This window comes from Macaca nemestrina, chromosome 4, assembly GCF_043159975.1.
Source record: "Macaca nemestrina isolate mMacNem1 chromosome 4, mMacNem.hap1, whole genome shotgun sequence".
Taxonomy (NCBI): Eukaryota; Metazoa; Chordata; class Mammalia; order Primates; family Cercopithecidae; genus Macaca; species Macaca nemestrina.
Genome location: NC_092128.1, coordinates 67,132,748 through 67,150,663, shown reverse-complemented (window position 1 = coordinate 67,150,663; position 17,916 = coordinate 67,132,748). Strand labels below are relative to the sequence as shown.

Here is a 17,916-nt window from a genome sequence, read left to right as displayed (position 1 = left end):
GGGAAGGGTTCGAAGAGGAGTATAATTCAGGTTTCTATTTGCCATTGATTTATCACGTGGCTAAGTCACTAAGTGACTTAATTAAAATTAAATTAATTTATCATCTGATCACCATTTCACACAAGTCATGTCTGTCGCTGTATTGGCTAAATGATGGCAAGACAAACAACCTCTGAAAATGATCATATTGACCTTCCGAATCTGGATTTTTTTCTTTCAACGCAGTGACCATAGAAGCAATCTGATGTAATCCAACATGAGTTCAAGTACAGTCATTTAATATCCCCCATGATTACATCAATCACATGTCCCATGTCCTTCATACATCAAAATCATTACACATGAAAGGGTGGAGAGTGTGTGGATCCTGTATTATTGTTAACACAGCTGAGTCATATATCTTGCTCTTTGGACTGGGTGGAAACTTGTATTCTTTCTCTGCCTCAGGTCGATTAAGTTCATTGAGGTGAGTTGCATTCCTTCTTTAAGCATGTTGAGCCTTCAATTTGAACTCAGATCGGCTAAATAGGAGAGCTAGGAAAAAGAGAGAAAATAAATTATTAGAGAGATCAGAGAAAGATACATAAGATTTACAATAAAAGTGTTAACGAGAAGAACATCCAGAAGAATTAAAAACCATAGGAGAAGGAAAAATAGGTGAACATCTTTTTGTTTTCTATAAATGTGTTGTTAATACTCATAATACAGGACTCAGAGAGCTGGGATATGAGAATAATTGGTCAATCATATATGGATAAATAGATGTGACTACATACATGAGTGCTGAAGAATGCTAAGGAAGGGCAAAAAGAGATTGAGAAGAGGGCATTACTACTAACATATAACAATGTTGAATGTTTAGAATGTTTCAGGCACTGTACAAATCTTTTAAATATACAAATCACTTAATCTTGCCATAACATTAGAAGGTACTATCTACTCTTTACCAAAGTGATAACTGTGGGACAGCAGGGTTAAGTAACCTGTTCAAACCTACGCATAATAATCAGCAGAGACGGTCCTTATCTAAGTTTTTCTGCCTTTGAAGTCCAAATAGTTTAATGGAGCCAGGTACTAAAGAAGAAAACTTTTGTAAATTAATTTAACGATTTACACATGGAAAGGCACAGAGTGAAAAGAGCCTATGATCTGAGAAACCCAGTGAGTTTGGCTGAAATGGAGTGAATATGTACATGTTGAGGGTGAGGAAGATGATTAGAGAGAAGTGATGTGTTGTGGTTCTTAAAAGCTAAGAGGAAACTATTAGATGTGATATAGTCTGTGGCAGGGAGCCATTGCAGGTTTTCCAAGGTGAACTCCTAAGAAGAAAACACTTCATGGGGCTGAAAAAGGCAGTGAAGTGGAGTGTCCTATGATAACGTACTATAGTGTAGGGTAGTGGTTAAGAGTGCAGTTATGAGAGAGCGACTACTGGTTAGCAGCTTACCTGCTGTGTGACTGGGCAAATAACGCAAACCTCAGTGTCTTTTATTGTAATATGGGAGTAACAACAATAGTAACTACTTCTCAGGATTCTTGTCAAGATTAAATGACAATCTCTTTGAAATGCTTGGCAGTTCCTGATAAATGACCAGTAGTTAATAAATGTTAGTTGTTATTATCATTATATATTATTACTCCCACAGATACATATAGAACAGACTGCAGCAGAGAGGCAAATCTTTAGTATTCTGAGAGTGTAGACAAGTTGGTGAAATGGCTACATGAGGGCGGAGGACAAGAAGGTGCAGAAGGTGACAGTCACTTCAAATGGAAATATCACTGCTTGATGAAGGTATGTGAGTGTCAACTTGCAAGGGGACTAAGTAGGTTTCACCAGAAATTAAGGAAGCCTAAGGAGAACAGCCAAGTCCAGCTTGACAGGAGTGGTGGTAGCACAAATGCAAGACTGGTGTCTTTCAAGAAGCCAAGGACTGTTGAAAGTAGCAAGAGCTAGTTTGTTTTAGGTCCATCATGTTTTATATTCACATTTTCATGTCAGTGGAGCAAAGAAATTGAATACAATATAATAGAATGGTAGAATCTTATTTTTAAAATATCTGTGCTATTCTGATCTTTAACTTACTTATATCCTTGATAGAGATCTTTACCTGATGCTCAAGATTGTAGAAACAGTATAATCAGCTTAACAACATAGCACTGTATTTATATCCTGCACTGTTGAGGGAGGGTTTAAGGCCATTCAAAAGGATACATAAAATACAACAAGATTACATAGATGAAAGGTGAGATAAAGGAACAAAGCAAAACAAAAGTGAAATCAGAGATCATAGGCACAAATAAGATTAAAAATGCATGTGATGAAGATGAAAGCTTATACATTTACCCCAGATGGACCACAGGGTTGTTGTTAAGACTTTAAACAGTGAACAGTGTTAGAAGCCTAATTAACAATTTGTTTAAAAAAAAAAAAAAGAAGAAGAAGAAAAGAAAAGAAAACTTCATTGTAAGGCCAAGAACAAAATATATCAAGGTAAGGAAAATTTGTAGTCAAGAATAGAAAAAAATTATGGCTTTGAAGTATGAGTTATTTAAAGAAAGAGGAAATATCCTCAGACTATGCAGTGAAAAACAAAGTGATTTTCTTCTTATAAACTTATGCAATAAACTGATAGGTAATATGTCCAAGTCATAGAATGTAGACTAGAGGATAAAACAAACCTATTTCCTCTATGTTCATAAGAAGAAAAGCTCTGATGTGAGTTAGCACTGCTTTACAATTTTGATTTGTGCAGATTGCACGTACTTTTCCTCAGTTTGAAACAAATAGTGGACAGGAAAAAATACTAAATGTTGGCAGTAAATATGGAAGGAAATTATAACTAATGTAATATGCTAAAACATGCTATGTTTATTTTACTAATTTGAATTAAAATGTAAGAATTTGAAATGCCTGGAAAAACACGGGCATTGATCTGACGTCTGAAGTTTTAAAATATTACACGCTTTGAAACAGCATTTCTACCTTGAAATACCTGTCTCTCTATATTTTTTAAAACTTCCTTTTTCTTTCATTCCATTTATCATCAAATAAAGGATGAACAGATATAACTCAGAAACTGTCAAACATGCTGAAGAAAGACCACTGCAGAAAAAATTATCCTGGCCTTTTCAAAGGTGTTAGGAAGCAGAAAGATGATACAGAATTGGAGAGGTCGTAGTTTTTGTATTAACTGTATTAAACGCAAATCCCGAGAAAAATTCCCTTAACTACGTCCTGTTGTATTGATACGAAGACGTACGTGAACTTCGAGAGACATATCTCTACAAGTTCAAATGTCCCCGATGATTCAGCTGATGCGCGTTTCTCTACCTTGCCCTTTCTAGAGAGGTGCAACGGAAGCGAGAACATTCCTCCTCGAAATTCAGCCTGTTTCCCAGTTTCTCGAGGAATCAACATTCAGTCAATCCGGGCCCGGAGCAGTCATTTGTGGTGAGGCTGATTGGCTGCGCAGGGACGGCGCCAGGGCGTGGGCTGAGCACAGCCGCTTCGCTCCCACAGGAAGTCTGAGCTCATTCGAGCAGCGGCTCTTCCAAGCTCAAAGAAGCAGAGGCCGGCCGCTGTTCGTTTCCGCTAGGTCTTTCCACTAAAGTCGGAGTATCTTCTTCCAAAATTTCACGACTTGGTGGCCGTTCCAAGGAGCGCGAGGTAGGGGCACGCAAAGCTGGGTGCTACTACGGGACAGTTCCCAAGAAGTGTCAGGCTCTCAGATTTCCTGAACTTGGTCTTCACGGGAGAAGGGCTTCTTGAGGCGTGGATGTTGTGGAGACCGCTAGCAAGTCCATGGGGACCAAGTGGGTGAGATCTAGACTCAGGAGCTCCTGGAGCAGCGCCCAAAGCGTAGTGGCACTGGACCATGTTGCCCAGAGCGCTCAGAGCCCGCGCGGTGAGGGGACCTGGTCTCTGAGCCCGCGGGCGCTTGGTGGGAGGCAGCATCGTCCGCGGCGACGGGAACCGGGAGGGAGAAGCGCACTGGCGGCGGGCACAGTCCAGAACGCGCTGCCAGACCCCCAACTCTGCCTGCGTGGAGGTGCTGGAGACCCTGCGCACAGGAAAGCCCCTGCCGTGCCCATCGCGGCCAGAGCAGCTGGAGCATCATGGCAAGCGCTCCCTCTTACTGCTCTCTGGGGTTCGGCGGGGGACTAAAGGTTAGTCTCACCTCCGGCGCGCCTGAGGGTCATGCATTTGGCTGATGAGCTGCGCTTTCTTCTCAGGTCGGGATGGATCTTGAAGGGGACCGCAATGGAGGAGCAGAGAAGAAGAACTTTTTTAAACTGAACAATAAAAGGTAGCTGGTTTCATTTTCATAGTTTACATATTTGCGAGAGTTGAGTAATTTATTTCTAGCCTCCAGCTCTGAATTAAATGACATATTGTTGTTGCTTTAAATTATTTTTATTTTAAGAAACGCAAGCCAGCTTTTGGAATCATTTCCCTGCTTAGAGCAGAAGTTTGTTGGCTGCCTGGAGCACAGCATATGCATTTTCCCTATCTTTTTTGTTCTTTCTTTTAATGATACATAATATTTTACATATTTATGAAATGGGGTACATGGAAGCGTTTTTTAACATGCACAGAATGTGTAATGATCAAGTCCGGGTATTTGGAGGGTCCATCACCTTTGGGTATATTTCATTTCTATGTGTTGATAACATTTTAAGTCCTCTCTTCTAGCTACTTTGAAATATACAATATATTCCTAACTATAGTCACCCTCGTCTGCTGTCGAACATTGGAACTTATTTGTCCTATCCAACCGTTCTTAGCCATTCACCAACCCCTTTTCATTCCACCCTCTTACCCTTCCCGGCCTCTTTCCCTTAGTCTTGGTATGCCTCTTCCTCAGCTTTCCTGCCCCAGACAGGCGGATGCTCATACGTGTTTCTGTCTTGTGAACTTCTGCTTTTCAAGTGGTGCTGGTCGCCCACGCGTGAGCCATACGCTGCTGGTGATCTGCTCTGTGGTCCAGGCTCTTGCTTCCGGTGAATGGCTATGTAAACATCGCGTGTTTGTGGCCTGGCTGATGGAACAGAAGGTCAAAAGTACATTTAGGTTGTTTTTATTTTAACTGGCAATAAATATCTGTATATAATATTGGTAATGTAATCACATAGGGAAAATAATTATTTAAAGTAAATTTTGATCATGGTGCTCTGCCGTTGTAGAAAATTTAAAACTTCACTCTATAGATTCATTGTTAGTAAATTGTAAGATAAATTAGTAAATTTATTAATATCAGAAACTATAATGTAAATTATGTTAGTAAACATATTAATATTATAAGAAACCAAGCTTTTCAGTGTAAGAGAAAAAATACAAATGTGGAAATTAAATATGTTTTTAAAAATAATGTTAAGTTTGCATTGGAAATTTCAATATGAATTCATAATTTTTTAATAGTTCATTTTCACTCCACTGAAAGGGAGAGTAACAACGAGCACTGTTAGTACCAGATATTGGTTTCTAAATACCATTCCTCCCTAAAAGAAATGAACACCTCAATAGCTAATTTCAGCCAGGTCTGGGACAGGAAAAATAGAAAAAGAACCTGGAGTATCTTGTGTTACCTGAAAATAAGGAAGTGGAGTTTAATGGAGTAATCAAAAGCATACTCGAGCTGTCTGGAAGGGGCTTCCAATGGCCAACTCTGGGACAATTTGAGCATCAAAGAACAGCATAACTGTAATCGATTTTGAAATACTGAATGCTACTGTTGAATCCTTAATATTCTGAGAGGAGGGAAACTGAAAGAAAGTGTGAGAGGTAGAGAAAATAAAGCAATGATCTTTACAGAAAAATTCCAGCTATTATTGTGAAACTTCTACTGTTATAATAGATTCAGGCAAGGATTGGCAATGAACTCTGAACCATCAGAAAAAAGTTGTAAGAATTTTCTTCAAAATGTTTACTAATTGGAAGGAGAATGTGCTTTTCCAATTAAAGATTTTGCAGTTAGCACCTTAACCAAGTGATCAGACCTGATATCTCACATTGTAGAGTAGACTGTAGTAAATGACTTATCACTTGGATTTTGACTAAACAACATCACCTGGCAAATACTAATATATCTGCAAAAACATTTAGTCTGAATGCAATTAAACTTGTAGACTGGGACTGTCCGATAGATGTATCATGTGAGTCACATTTGTAATTTAAAATTTTCTAGTAGCAATAGTAAAAACTAAAAATAAAAGGATAAAACTAATTTTGTAAATATATTTAATAGCACTCAATATGTCCAAAAGATTGGATTTTCTACATGTAATCAAAATGATTAATAAGATAGTTTACATTCCCTTTTATGCTAAATCTCCTGTTTGATGTGTATTTTACATTTATTGCACCTCCCATTTGTATTCAGTTTGATACAGGTATACTCAAGATGTGGGACATTCTATAAGACAGCTCTTCTTGTTCCTTTACAAAAGCCAATGTTAAAAAAATAAAAGGAGGACTTCTAGATTAAGAGAGACTAAAGAGATATAACTACCAAATGTAGTGTGTGAACATTACAAAACAAAACAAAAACAACGTAAATGTTCAACAAGGAAAAAATCCTATGGAAAACATTCTTGGGAGATTTTAATGTGCATTGGATATTAGCCAATATAAAAATTGTAATCACTTTTCTTAGATGTGATAATGGTAGGAGAACATGTGATTGAAATTGAAAATTTTTGTAACAAAAATGTTCATATAAACCATGAAAAAGGCTCCATAGAGTGGAGGATAGGTATTCCACTTTTTGTTTTTAACTTTTTATTTCTGAAAACTTGATAGCTTAAAGAATTATGTACTTATACAAACGTTTAGGTAGATTTAACTAAGAAATATTGAGGGTATGTGAAGGGAAACAGTAAAGAAAATTGTTTGATCTTTCACGTATTTCTATTATTGGTTCTATCATGGTCTACAGACTTCTCTTTTCAAATTAGAGATTATATTTTAGATAAGTAGTTCTTATTAAATTGTGTTCATTGTCATTGATTTAAATTTATTTTAACATGGGATTGTAAAGAAGCATGTGGCTTTGGTAGTAGATAATGCTGGGATAATAGTGCTATTTGGAATATGTCTATTAGCAAAGGTTCTTTCCTAAAATGGTATTTGATGAATGACTTGTCTTTCTAAGCACTGTGTTTTATGCTAATGGGGTTAAGTACCTAATCTAGTAGGGGTGAGAGTTTGTGTGAAAGTGCATTTTAGTGTGATGCAGTATCTCAGAAATCTGAGGTTGCACCTTATAGTTTGGTGGTCAGGGAACAGACTTGGCATTTAAATATTGGCTTAGTTATAGCTGTGGACCTTGGACAAGTTAACTCTTCTCACTCCTCTACATCTCTAAAAGAACAAAAATGTGTCTTCCTCATAGAATTGTTTATGAATTGTATGTAGGAAGTGCTTACTTAGCCAGTGCCTGGAACATTATAACTTCTCCAGAGTAGCAGCAGTTTTAGAGAACAAAAAAATAAATAAAAAGCTTAGAGCTAAAACTCAACTATTTATGGCTGTTTTTCTCCTTTCATCCTGGTTCCAGGGATACTGAAACCGTGCCTTTACTGGGAATTGGGTGGGACCAAACCTGAAGAGTTATGTTTGTGTATTTTATGTCTGTCTAACATTACTCCAAAGCCAAATGGGTAAACTCTGAATTTTTTTCTTTAGAAGTCTCCTCACCTCTTTTGACCTCACTTAGTGTAAAGAACAAAGACAAAGATGACTTTACCCTATGAACTTAAAAACTGTGTAAAAAATAACACAGATCTTTTCTAAAATATTTTTTCTTTTATACCTACAAAAATACAGATGAGGCAGATTTCTTACGGTTGGTTTGCTTTCACATCCCAGGTGGCAGTTACACAGAGTAGAAAATGGGCTACATAGTTAGATTCATTTGTATCTGGGCTCAAAATAATAGTTGACCTTATGCCTGAGGACAACTTTTTGACAATTTATAGAACATCATTTTTTACCATAACTTTCTAGAGTGCATTTATTTCATTATGGTCCATTTAGGGCTCCAGACATTTTTTTTCACAATTAGATTTGCTCATAAAGAGTAATTTAATTTTCTTCTTAGGCTAGTTATGTCCAGCATCTAAATGCCACTACACTTCAGTAGAAAGGGAATGATTAAGAATAATATCTAGGTAGTAGATGGATAAAATATCTACTGCCATCATTATTCAAATGACAAGGGGATTCATAATTAAGGGGAAAGATGAATGATTTTCTAATTAGAATAAAAACAGGTAACTTTTTTCAGTATGTGTATTTTTCTAATTGCAATGGGTGTATGTATGTATTCATCATAGCAAATCAGAAAATGTCAAAGGCACAAGGAAGAAAATATTTTTAGAGAGATTCCAACACTCAGTGATAACCACATATGTAGATTTCTAAGATATATGTAAACATACTTAAACATTATAAATGGGGTTATACTATTATTATCCTGTTTTTTAAGTGTATAACATAGACATATTTCTTCATCCTATTTGTCATTAAATATACATTCTATATTAATTTGGGTAATTTATAAGTTGTGTAATTTCTAAAGTTTTATGTAATTCCATTGCTGTTTTGCAGTAAAAAAGATAAGAAGGAAAGGAAACCAACTGTCAGTGTATTTTCAATGGTGAGTTTTGAATTTATGAACTATTCAAAATACTTTGGAAATTTGACATCTCCTTACATGGAAAAGAGATATTTCATCTGATGTAAGATTTTCTTACAGGGTATGTTAATGGAGAAGCAAAATAAATTGGTTGATTTAGCTTATTTTCAGGAGAATGTTAATCATAACTTGCTATGTATATTACTAATCTACAGCCACCATTCCTGACTTAGATTTCAATTCTTCTAATGAATTACGTTGCCAGTGATTCATTATCTACGCAAGTACCTCTCCCATCTGCATAAAGGAAACCAATCACATAGAAAGCTGTCTTTAATGGCTCTGAAATTCTGGCAGGTTTTTTAGGTCAAAGTCCATTGCTATCAAAAAAAGGCAGCAATATATTATTTATTACTGTGCAAACTTTAGGCCATTTAGGTTAGTCCATTGCAAATTTTAGTTCAAAATCCATTTCTAACAATAAAAGGTAGCAATTGATTATTTATTACTATGATTTCAAATATGTCATATGCCATTGTTCCCCTGTGCTAAATGGATGAAAATCTAGAATTCGAAAACCTTATCGTAACTCTTTATTTCATTTTCTGGTTGCATAGTGGTTTTTTAGAAGCTTTTCTTTAATTACGCTTGGAATCAGACAGGTATCATATAGGTGTGGTTGGTTGATGACCTCAGTGTCATGATCTTGGCTCACTGCAACCTCCGCCTCCCAGCCTCAACTGATCCTCTCACCTCAGCCCTGCAAGTACCTGGGACCATAGGTGTGCACCGTCATACCCAGCTAACTTTTGTATTTCTTGTAGAGACAGGGTTTCACTATGTTGCCCAGGCTGGCCTTGAACTCCTGATCTCAAGCGATCCGCCTGCCTTGGCCTCCCAAAGTGCTGGGATTACAGGTGTAAGCCACTGTGTGCCCTGCCTAGTTAATGACCTCTTATCTACTTGGATTCTTCCTTTTTTCTAAGAGTACAATTTTAGGTGAACTGTTAGGTGAAAGATTCCAGAGATTAGAACCTGGAAGACTGCTAAACCAATTAAGTCTAACAGCACATGCTTTATAATTCAGTTGTAACAGCAATTTTTTTAAGGTAAGGGAATGGATAGATTATCTTGTAAAATGGATTTTAATAAATTGACTATAAAATAGTTGTAGGTAGGGAAAAAACACTCATATGACTTTTATACTGAGGACTTCACGGTTCCCTTATGTGATCTTCATCTCCCTGTGCTACTGTTGCTCTTGTCATGACTCCTGCTTTTTTTTCTATCTCTATGCCCTTTGGAATTTTGGTGAGTTAAGACTATGTACTTGAGTCATTCTCAGACTACTTGAGTAACCAAGTGACAGTTTTCACTGTTACTTTCTTGTATGGAAAGAAGCATTTAGGTTAAAGTTGTATTTATCCACAGGATTTCAGTGCTGTGACTTTGAGACTTTCAGTTTTTATTATTTGTAGTTAAAGTTTTTTAAACCTTAGTAGTCTTATATTTTAGAAAATTTAACAGACCTACTATATAGAGGCAATGTTATCAATACTCAATTCAGTTTAAGGCACGAAAGAATAAAAATATGGAGCTTTAATATAAGGTAGTAGTATTAGCACACATAAAGCACTATGTGCCAAGCATTGTCCTAAGTATTTCATATATAATCTCATTTAATCCTTACAACTCCTTTTGAGATAGATACTATCATTATTCCAATTTTACACGTGAAGAAACTGGGGCCAGACATGTTCACTTGTCTGAGGATGCACAATGGGGCCAGGACAGAGAGAATATATTCTAAGCCTGTTGATGAAGTACTCTACTACTTAGATAGTGTTTCCTCACATCTTTTTCCTGAAATGTCGACATAGAAAACATTGAATGTAACTTCAATATAAAACTTACAAACACAAGAACATAATAAAAGTTTAACAATATATTGGTGATGTCACTGGCATTGCTTATTAATAATAGTTTTCAATGAAGACAAAAACATTGTGTGTTCAGGGTTTCCAAGAAGCTCAACTTCAATGATTCACACTAGGAGGACTCAAAGGACTTATGGCTAAGATTTATTACAACAAAAGGATACAAGGCAAAATCAGCAATGGCAAAAGGTGAGTGGTGAGAAGTCCAGAAGAAACCAGGTGCAAGCTCCTAGAGTTCTCTCCTAACGGAGTCACAGGGCACACTGAATTTCCCCAAGCAATGAGGTGAGACAGCACTTGTGGAATGCTATTTATCAGAGAAGCTCATTAGAGACTCAGTGCCCAAGGATTTTATTAGGCGCTGATCATGTAGGCACCCGCCCAGCTTGCACCAAAATTTCAGACTCATAGAAGGAAGGCAGAACTGCAGAAGGAAGAACCATATTGTTTGTACAGATAGTTTGGCCATACTTATCAGTTAGAATGGTGGTAATCCTCCCCAAATCCAAGTTCCAGCCAAGCGCCAATGTTTGTATACAGGCCTTTCTAAACATGGCGGCCTTAGAGCTGCTGTGTCAGCTCTTGTCTGCACACAATGTCTGTTAATTTATTTCCACTATGAGACTTTTTAGCAATCTTAAAAATGATGAAAGAAGTAAGGAATACATTCAAAATTTTATACTAGCCTTTTAAATTTATATCAGACCTTGTTTCACCATTTACAGAAACACAAAAATAGAATAAAGTCTAAAGCAAGTGAGGAAATTGCGACACATAGAGCAAGAAAAATAAAAGTTGGGCTGCAGTTTCTACACATAATGAACTTCTTAAAGATTATACACTCTTGGTCAGGTGCTGTGGCTCGTACCTGTAATCCCAGCACTTTGGAAGGCTAAGGTTGGCGGATCACTTGAGCCCTGAAGTTCAAGACCAGACTGGGCGCATGGCAAAACCCTGTCTATGTGAAAAGTACAAAAACTAGCTGGGCATGGTGGCACATGCCTGTAGTCTCAGCCACTCGTGAGGCTGAGGTGGGAGGATCACTTGAACCCAGGAGATGGAGATGCAGTGAGCCAAGATTGTGCCATTGCACTCTAGCCTGGGTGACAGAGTGAGACACTATCTCAACAACAACAGCAACAACAACAACAACAAAAAGATTATATATTCTTGCAAGAATTGTGCACTGTAGATTGAACTCTGAGCTTTCTATTATGTGTGTCTTATGGAAACATTAATTTTTTTCCAGATAGATAATACCTAACAATGTTAAGTGTTTCCTTTGCTCCATCCATTTGTTAAGGACCCTATGTTTATTGCATGACATAATCTTCATATAGGGACATAAGTCCCGCAATTTAGGAACTTGTGATATTCTTATGTTCCAGATGAAGAAACTGACTCGGAGAAGTTAAGTAACGCATTCAAAAATCACAGGATCACATAGCTAGTAAGCAGGGTAGACTCAGATATGCCCAGTTGCTTTTAACAACTGTAATCATTTATGATTGGTTAAACTCATCTCTCTGGAATTGAAGAGTTCTTTATTGCTGCTATCTTTTGATCTTCTGACCGTGTGATCATCCAAGACTATGTCACCTGGCTCAGTGTCTCCCTTTCCACTTTGGTCCTCCAAGCAACTTGGGTAACTTTTATGGTTATATGGAAACCACTCCTTGATCTTCACAGCTGCAATAATCATATAAACCTACCTGTATCTGGATCTGTTTTCTCCTCCAACTTTCCAGTTATGACAGAGTTTTAATCTTAAGACTAATCACTCATACTTTGGCTCCTATCTCCTCTGCCTTCTCAGGGATCTTACATTATTATTACCACTTATTCTCTTCTTTATCTTCTATCTCTCCCTCTCAACTAGGTGTGTCCCATTGGCATTGACACATCAAGGCACTGTGATCTTACTGATGCCCTTCATGGAGCCACCCCTGCCAGCTCCCTTCACACACAAAAGTGGCCTTTGCATTCTATCTTGATTTCACCATTCGCTTAGTTCTCAACCTATTGAAGTTTGGCTCCTGTTCCTGCCTCTCTCTATGTTCAGTGGACATTTTAAAATTCTATCTTGATCTCTCAGCAGCACTTAGACTGTCTCCTATATTTTTTGTATTTGCTTCTGTTACGTCACGGTTTGCTGATTTTCCTCCAGTTCTTTTTCTTGTGTTAGGCTTTTCTCTTTTTCTTGTGTCAGGCTTTTTCTTGTGTTACCCTTACCTGTGAAGTTAGAGTTCTCAACTCCTTATCACAGGAGTCAGAGATGATGTGGACATTCCTATAGTTCCACAAAGCCATTTTCAAATTATTTTTTATTCTCATGCAAACTCCTTTGTTATTTGAGTTTCACTCTGAATAATTATACTATCTTCTATCTATTTTCAGCAGTATCCTCGAATTACACCCCCACCCCCATTCCTTGAGGACTTTATCATTTGATTGCTTCTACTTCATTCATCTTATGTTCCTGTTACTCTTCTGAGTATTTTGGTAACCTTACAAATAAGGCTCAACATTCTCTGACTTCTTCAGTTCCAACAACCGTGCCTCATAAATTACATTAGTACCTTAGTAAATTACAAGTGTGGACAGGATCTTGGGCTTATTGTTTGGGTGGGCTTTCCTCTACGAAGGTATAAACACACACACACACGTGTATTAGTCTTTGACCACAACCTGTGATTTCTTCCAGCTCTGCCCTGCCTCTTTATCATTCCTCTTTTGACATTGTGCGTTCATTTCCTATTGCTGCTGTAGGAAAATAGCACTCACTTAGTGGCTTAAAACAACACAAGTTTATTATCTTACTATTCTGGAATCGAATGTTTTGCTGGGCTAAAGTCAAGGTATCAGCAGGATTGTATTTCTTCTGGAGGCTCTGTTTCCTTCCCCTTTTCAGCTTCTAGAGGACACTTGCATTTCTGGACTCACAGGCCCTTCCTTGCATCACTCCAACCTCTTACTTCAATCATCACATCTCCTACTGACTCCAGGCCCCCTCCTCCCTCTTATAAGAACCCTTGTGATTACATTTGCCCTCCTAGATAATCCAGGGTAATCCCCTATCTGTAGCTCTTTTAAATCCGTAAAGTCCCTTTTATCATGTAAGGAAATATATTCACAAGTTCCTGGGATTAGGATTTGGACAGGCTCTGGGGGGAGAATTGTTCTGTCTACCACACCTAGTCAAGACTTTACTCTCTCAACTGCTCTTTCATCTCCTAGTATCCCTCCTTCCTTTTTGCTCTTCTAAAAATGTACCCATAGTAGCCACATCATGCCACTTTGGTCCCTACCTTGAAACCATTAAATGTTTTCCTTTCTGCTTACAAAGGAAATTCAGTGTAAAACCCAGACTCCTTCCTGTCATCACAAAATGCCCTACATATCTGACCTCTGTTATTTCTGACTTTACTGCAGACAAATATTCTCCTTCACTCTGCTGTGCCACAATGTTCGTTCTATTTGGTCCTTGGGACACAGCAAGCTGGTTTTTACCCAAGTACCTTTGCATTGGCTCTTCCTGCCTGAAATGCACTGTCCCCAGATCATCACAGGATGAACTGTATCCTTCCTGTCACTGAAGTCTCATCATGGATGTTACTTCCTGAGAAAGACATTCTCTAACCAGCCAATCTAAACCAGGTGACCCTGCCTATCTCTGTGTCATACCATGTATGGCTTTTCTTCTGAATATTTATCACTGTCTGATTTCTTTTCTGTGTGTTGATCTTCTCTCTGAAGGTAGACTCCATGGAGGCAGGAGTTTTTTTTGTATATTTTTTCTCTACTGTACCCCAAATGCCCTAGAACAGTGCCTGGAACTTTCATAGGAACTTAAATATTGAATGAATGTTGAATACATCTATTCCCCCTTTTACTATATGCACTAGAATGTATGCTTTATGAGGATAGGTAGCTTGTCTTACTCACTGTTGTTATCAGTACCTAGAACCAAGCCTGACCTTATTGGGTTCTTTCAAATATATGAAAGATACTTGAAAATATTCACATATCCCTTGAATATTAAATGAATAAATGAACAGATGAATTCCCTCTCAAATCCAAGTCATGTTTGCCATCTAACCTGCTGAATGTTACCTAAACCTCTCTCCTGTCAGTACCTCCTACTTCTTTGCCCTGGGAAGCTCAATCTTTGGCATTGGGCACTCATCAACATGCCTTTTATGTGGTTCTGATTCACCTTCTCTCTCTTTCCTGTTAGCATCTAATCAAACATTTTTTCTTTCTTTTTTTCTCCCTTTCTTTGTTTCTTTCTTTCTCTCTCTCTCTCTCTCTCTCTCTCGTCTCTCTCTCTCTTTTTTTTTTTTTTTTTTTTGAGATGGAGTCTCGCTCTGTGGCCCAGGCTGGAGTGCAGTTGGTCGGATCTCAGCTCACTGCAAGCTCTGCCTCCCGGGTTTACGCCATTCTCCTGCCTCAGCCTCCCGAGTAGCTGGGACTACAGGCGCCCGCCACCTCGCCCGGCTAGTTTTTTATATTTTTTGTTGTTGTTGTTTTTAGTAGAGACGGGGTTGCACCGTGTTAGCCAGGATGGTCTTGATGTCCTGACCTCGTGATCCGCCCGTCTCGACCTCCTAAAGTGCTGGGATTACAGGCTTGAGCCACCGCGCCCGGCCTCTCTTTCTTTTTTTAGGTCTTACTCTGTCACCCAGACTGGAGTACAGTGGCATGATCACAGCTCACTGCAGCTTCAACCTCCCAGGCTTAAGTGATCCTCCCACCCCAGCGTCTGGAGTAGCTAGGACCCTAGGCACATGCCATCGCACCCAGACAGTTTTTAAAATTTTTTGTAGAGAAAGGATATCCCTATGTTGCCCGAGCTGTACCAAACTCCTGGGCTCAAGCGATCCTTCTGCCCTCAGCCTCCCAAAGTGTTGGGATTACAGGCGTGAGCCATCATGCCCGGCACATTTCTTTTTTTTAAAAAAGTCTCCACTTACAATTAGTTTATACTTCTATCTTACATTTCACCTGTGCTACAACGTTTTTTGGTCTGCCTGCTCTTTGACTTTATGAGACTGAAAAGTCTTGTTAATTATTATATTTTCAAAACCAGTGACAGTACCTGCTTATATCGTATATTTGTATATTGTATGCTCAACAAAAATTTCTTGTATTCTCATTTTTACCCTCATAACAGCTATGTAAGGCTTTCTGTGTGTATGAATATTTTCCTCATTTTGTAAATTCAGAAACTGAGGCTCAAAGTTGTTAAGATTTGTTTCCCCTAAAGTCTCCTTCCTAATAAACTACAGAGCAAGGGCATTTGACTGAGGCTTTTGTCCTACTCAGCATTGTGTTACCACTTTCTTCAAACCTTCTCACCCCCTTCTCTCTAGAAATCAATCTTGCTTCGTGTCACTAAGAAATATGGTATTCTAGCATTTATAAGAAACTTAAAAACATTTACGAGAAAAAACAAACAACCCAATAAAAAGGTGGACAAAAGACATGAATAGACGCTTCTTAAAAGACATGCGATCAACGTTCATATAAAAAAAGTTCAACATCACTGATCATTAGAGAAATGCAAATCAAAACCACTATGAGACACCATTTAACACCAGTCAGAATGGCTGTGATTACAAAGTAAAAAAATAACAGATGCTGGCAAGGTTGTGGAGAAAAAGGAACATTTATACACTGTTCAGCCATTGTGGAAGACAGTGTGGTGATTCCTCAAAGACCTAAAGACAGAAATACCATTTGACCTATTACTGGGTATATATCCAAAGGAATATAAATCATTGTATTATAAAGACACATGCATTGTATGTTCATTGCAGCACTATTCACAATAACAAAGACATGGAATCAACCTAAATGGCCATCAATGATAGACTGGATAAAGAAAATGTGGTACATAAAGAGCACTGAATACCATGGAGCCATAAAAGGGAATGAGATCATGTCCTTTGCAGGGCATGACTGGAGCTGGAGGCCATTATCCTTAGCGAACTAATACAGGAACAGAAAACCAAACATGACATGTTCTCACTTATAAGTGGGAACTAAATGATGAGAACACATGGACAGATAGAGGGGAACAACACACACTGGGGCCTTTCAGAGGGTGGAGTGTGGGAGGAGGGAGAGGATCAGGAAAAATAACTAATGGGTACTAGGCTTAATACCTGGGTGACGAAATAATCTGTACAACAATCCCCCATGAAACAAGTTTACATATGTAACAAACCTGCATTTGTACCCCTGAACTTAAAAGTTAAAATAAACAAAAAATAATTTTAAAAAATACAAAAGGAAATACGAGGTTCTGAACTCTTTCAATTTTCTGTCTTTATTCCTGGAAAATTAGTACTCACTTTAATCTTCTTCCTTCTAGTCTAAGATTAAGAGATGTAATTCCAATTTTCCCAGCTCAGTGAAGGGTGTCTTTTGATTCAGTCAGCTATTTCTTTCTGTTTCCACACTTCACACCCCAAACTTGAGGGGACTCAGTCTTTTATAAGCACATTGTACTCTTTTCTGTCTCAGTTTACTGTTCTTTTTGGTTTAAATGCCTTTTTTTTTCCTTCTAACACTTGGTCAACTTTCAAAGCTGGAAGGAAGCATCACCTCTTTTAAATATGAAGCCTTTTCACAAAGGAGGGAATGATGATTGACTCAGTTTTATGTCTATTCTATACACTGTGCTATCAAAGCATGCAGAGTATGTATTGCATATACGTTTTTCTTTAGTCTCTCTGGAGGCAGGGGTTATATCTTTGGCATTTATCTCTGGATAAATTTTACCTGTCATTGAGTAGGCATTCAGTAAATGTTTACTTTCATGATCCACTTATTTTTATTATGGCCAACGATAGTTCTGGAGGTAAAATGTCCTGTGTTGGTGGTGATGGGAGAAATTTTTTCATATCAACTATCTTCTCTTCCTGTGCTTAGGAGTTTGATATTTTGTCTACTTTAATGTAATCTCTAAAAGAAGACCTCTTCCCCTTCATTTGTGTTTAAGGAAGCAGATGAATTCTTATCTAAGACAAAATACATAGTGCAAAATTTAGCCAGTGTTTCAAAGAAATATGAAACAACATGCCAAAACATGATTCTCCCATTAATGTTTTAATCTGTAAATATGATGATGTTATTAGGTCATCAACCCATAACATAACATGGAAAGTTATGCCATGAACCCAAACTTGAGCTCATTTGATTACAATTTTAAGAGCTAGAAAATGGGTAAATGCAAATACTTAAGTATCTATTAGATACTCTTTTTACACCATATCTTAATTTTCATTAATCATTTCATAATTTGACTTTACTTTTTATCTCCTGTTTTATGGACT

At 37.8% G+C, this 17,916-nt stretch overlaps 1 protein-coding gene and 1 long non-coding RNA gene across 3 annotated transcripts in view; one reads left to right on the top strand and one right to left on the bottom strand.

Moving 5' to 3' along the window:
• Nucleotides 1-17,916, top strand: part of LOC105475450 (ATP binding cassette subfamily B member 1) — a 133,393-nt gene that overhangs the window by 20,199 nt on the left and 95,278 nt on the right. Inside the window, exons 2-5 of one of the 2 annotated variants that reach the window (XM_071094773.1) lie at nt 3,349-3,454; nt 3,600-3,670; nt 4,237-4,310; nt 8,612-8,660. In XM_071094773.1, coding sequence (XP_070950874.1) covers nt 3,349-3,454; nt 3,600-3,670; nt 4,237-4,310; nt 8,612-8,660 — 300 coding nt within the window. Of the gene's footprint in view, nt 1-3,348; nt 3,455-3,534; nt 3,671-4,236; nt 4,311-8,611; nt 8,661-17,916 lie in introns of those variants that run through there. The other variant, XM_011730682.3, reaches the window with a different exon arrangement.
• LOC105475448 (uncharacterized) lies at nt 258-3,495 on the bottom strand. The gene is made up of 2 exons (XR_983360.2): nt 3,335-3,495; nt 258-534 (listed from the first exon to the last, which is right to left on the bottom strand). It is a non-coding gene; the product is annotated as an uncharacterized lncRNA (long non-coding RNA).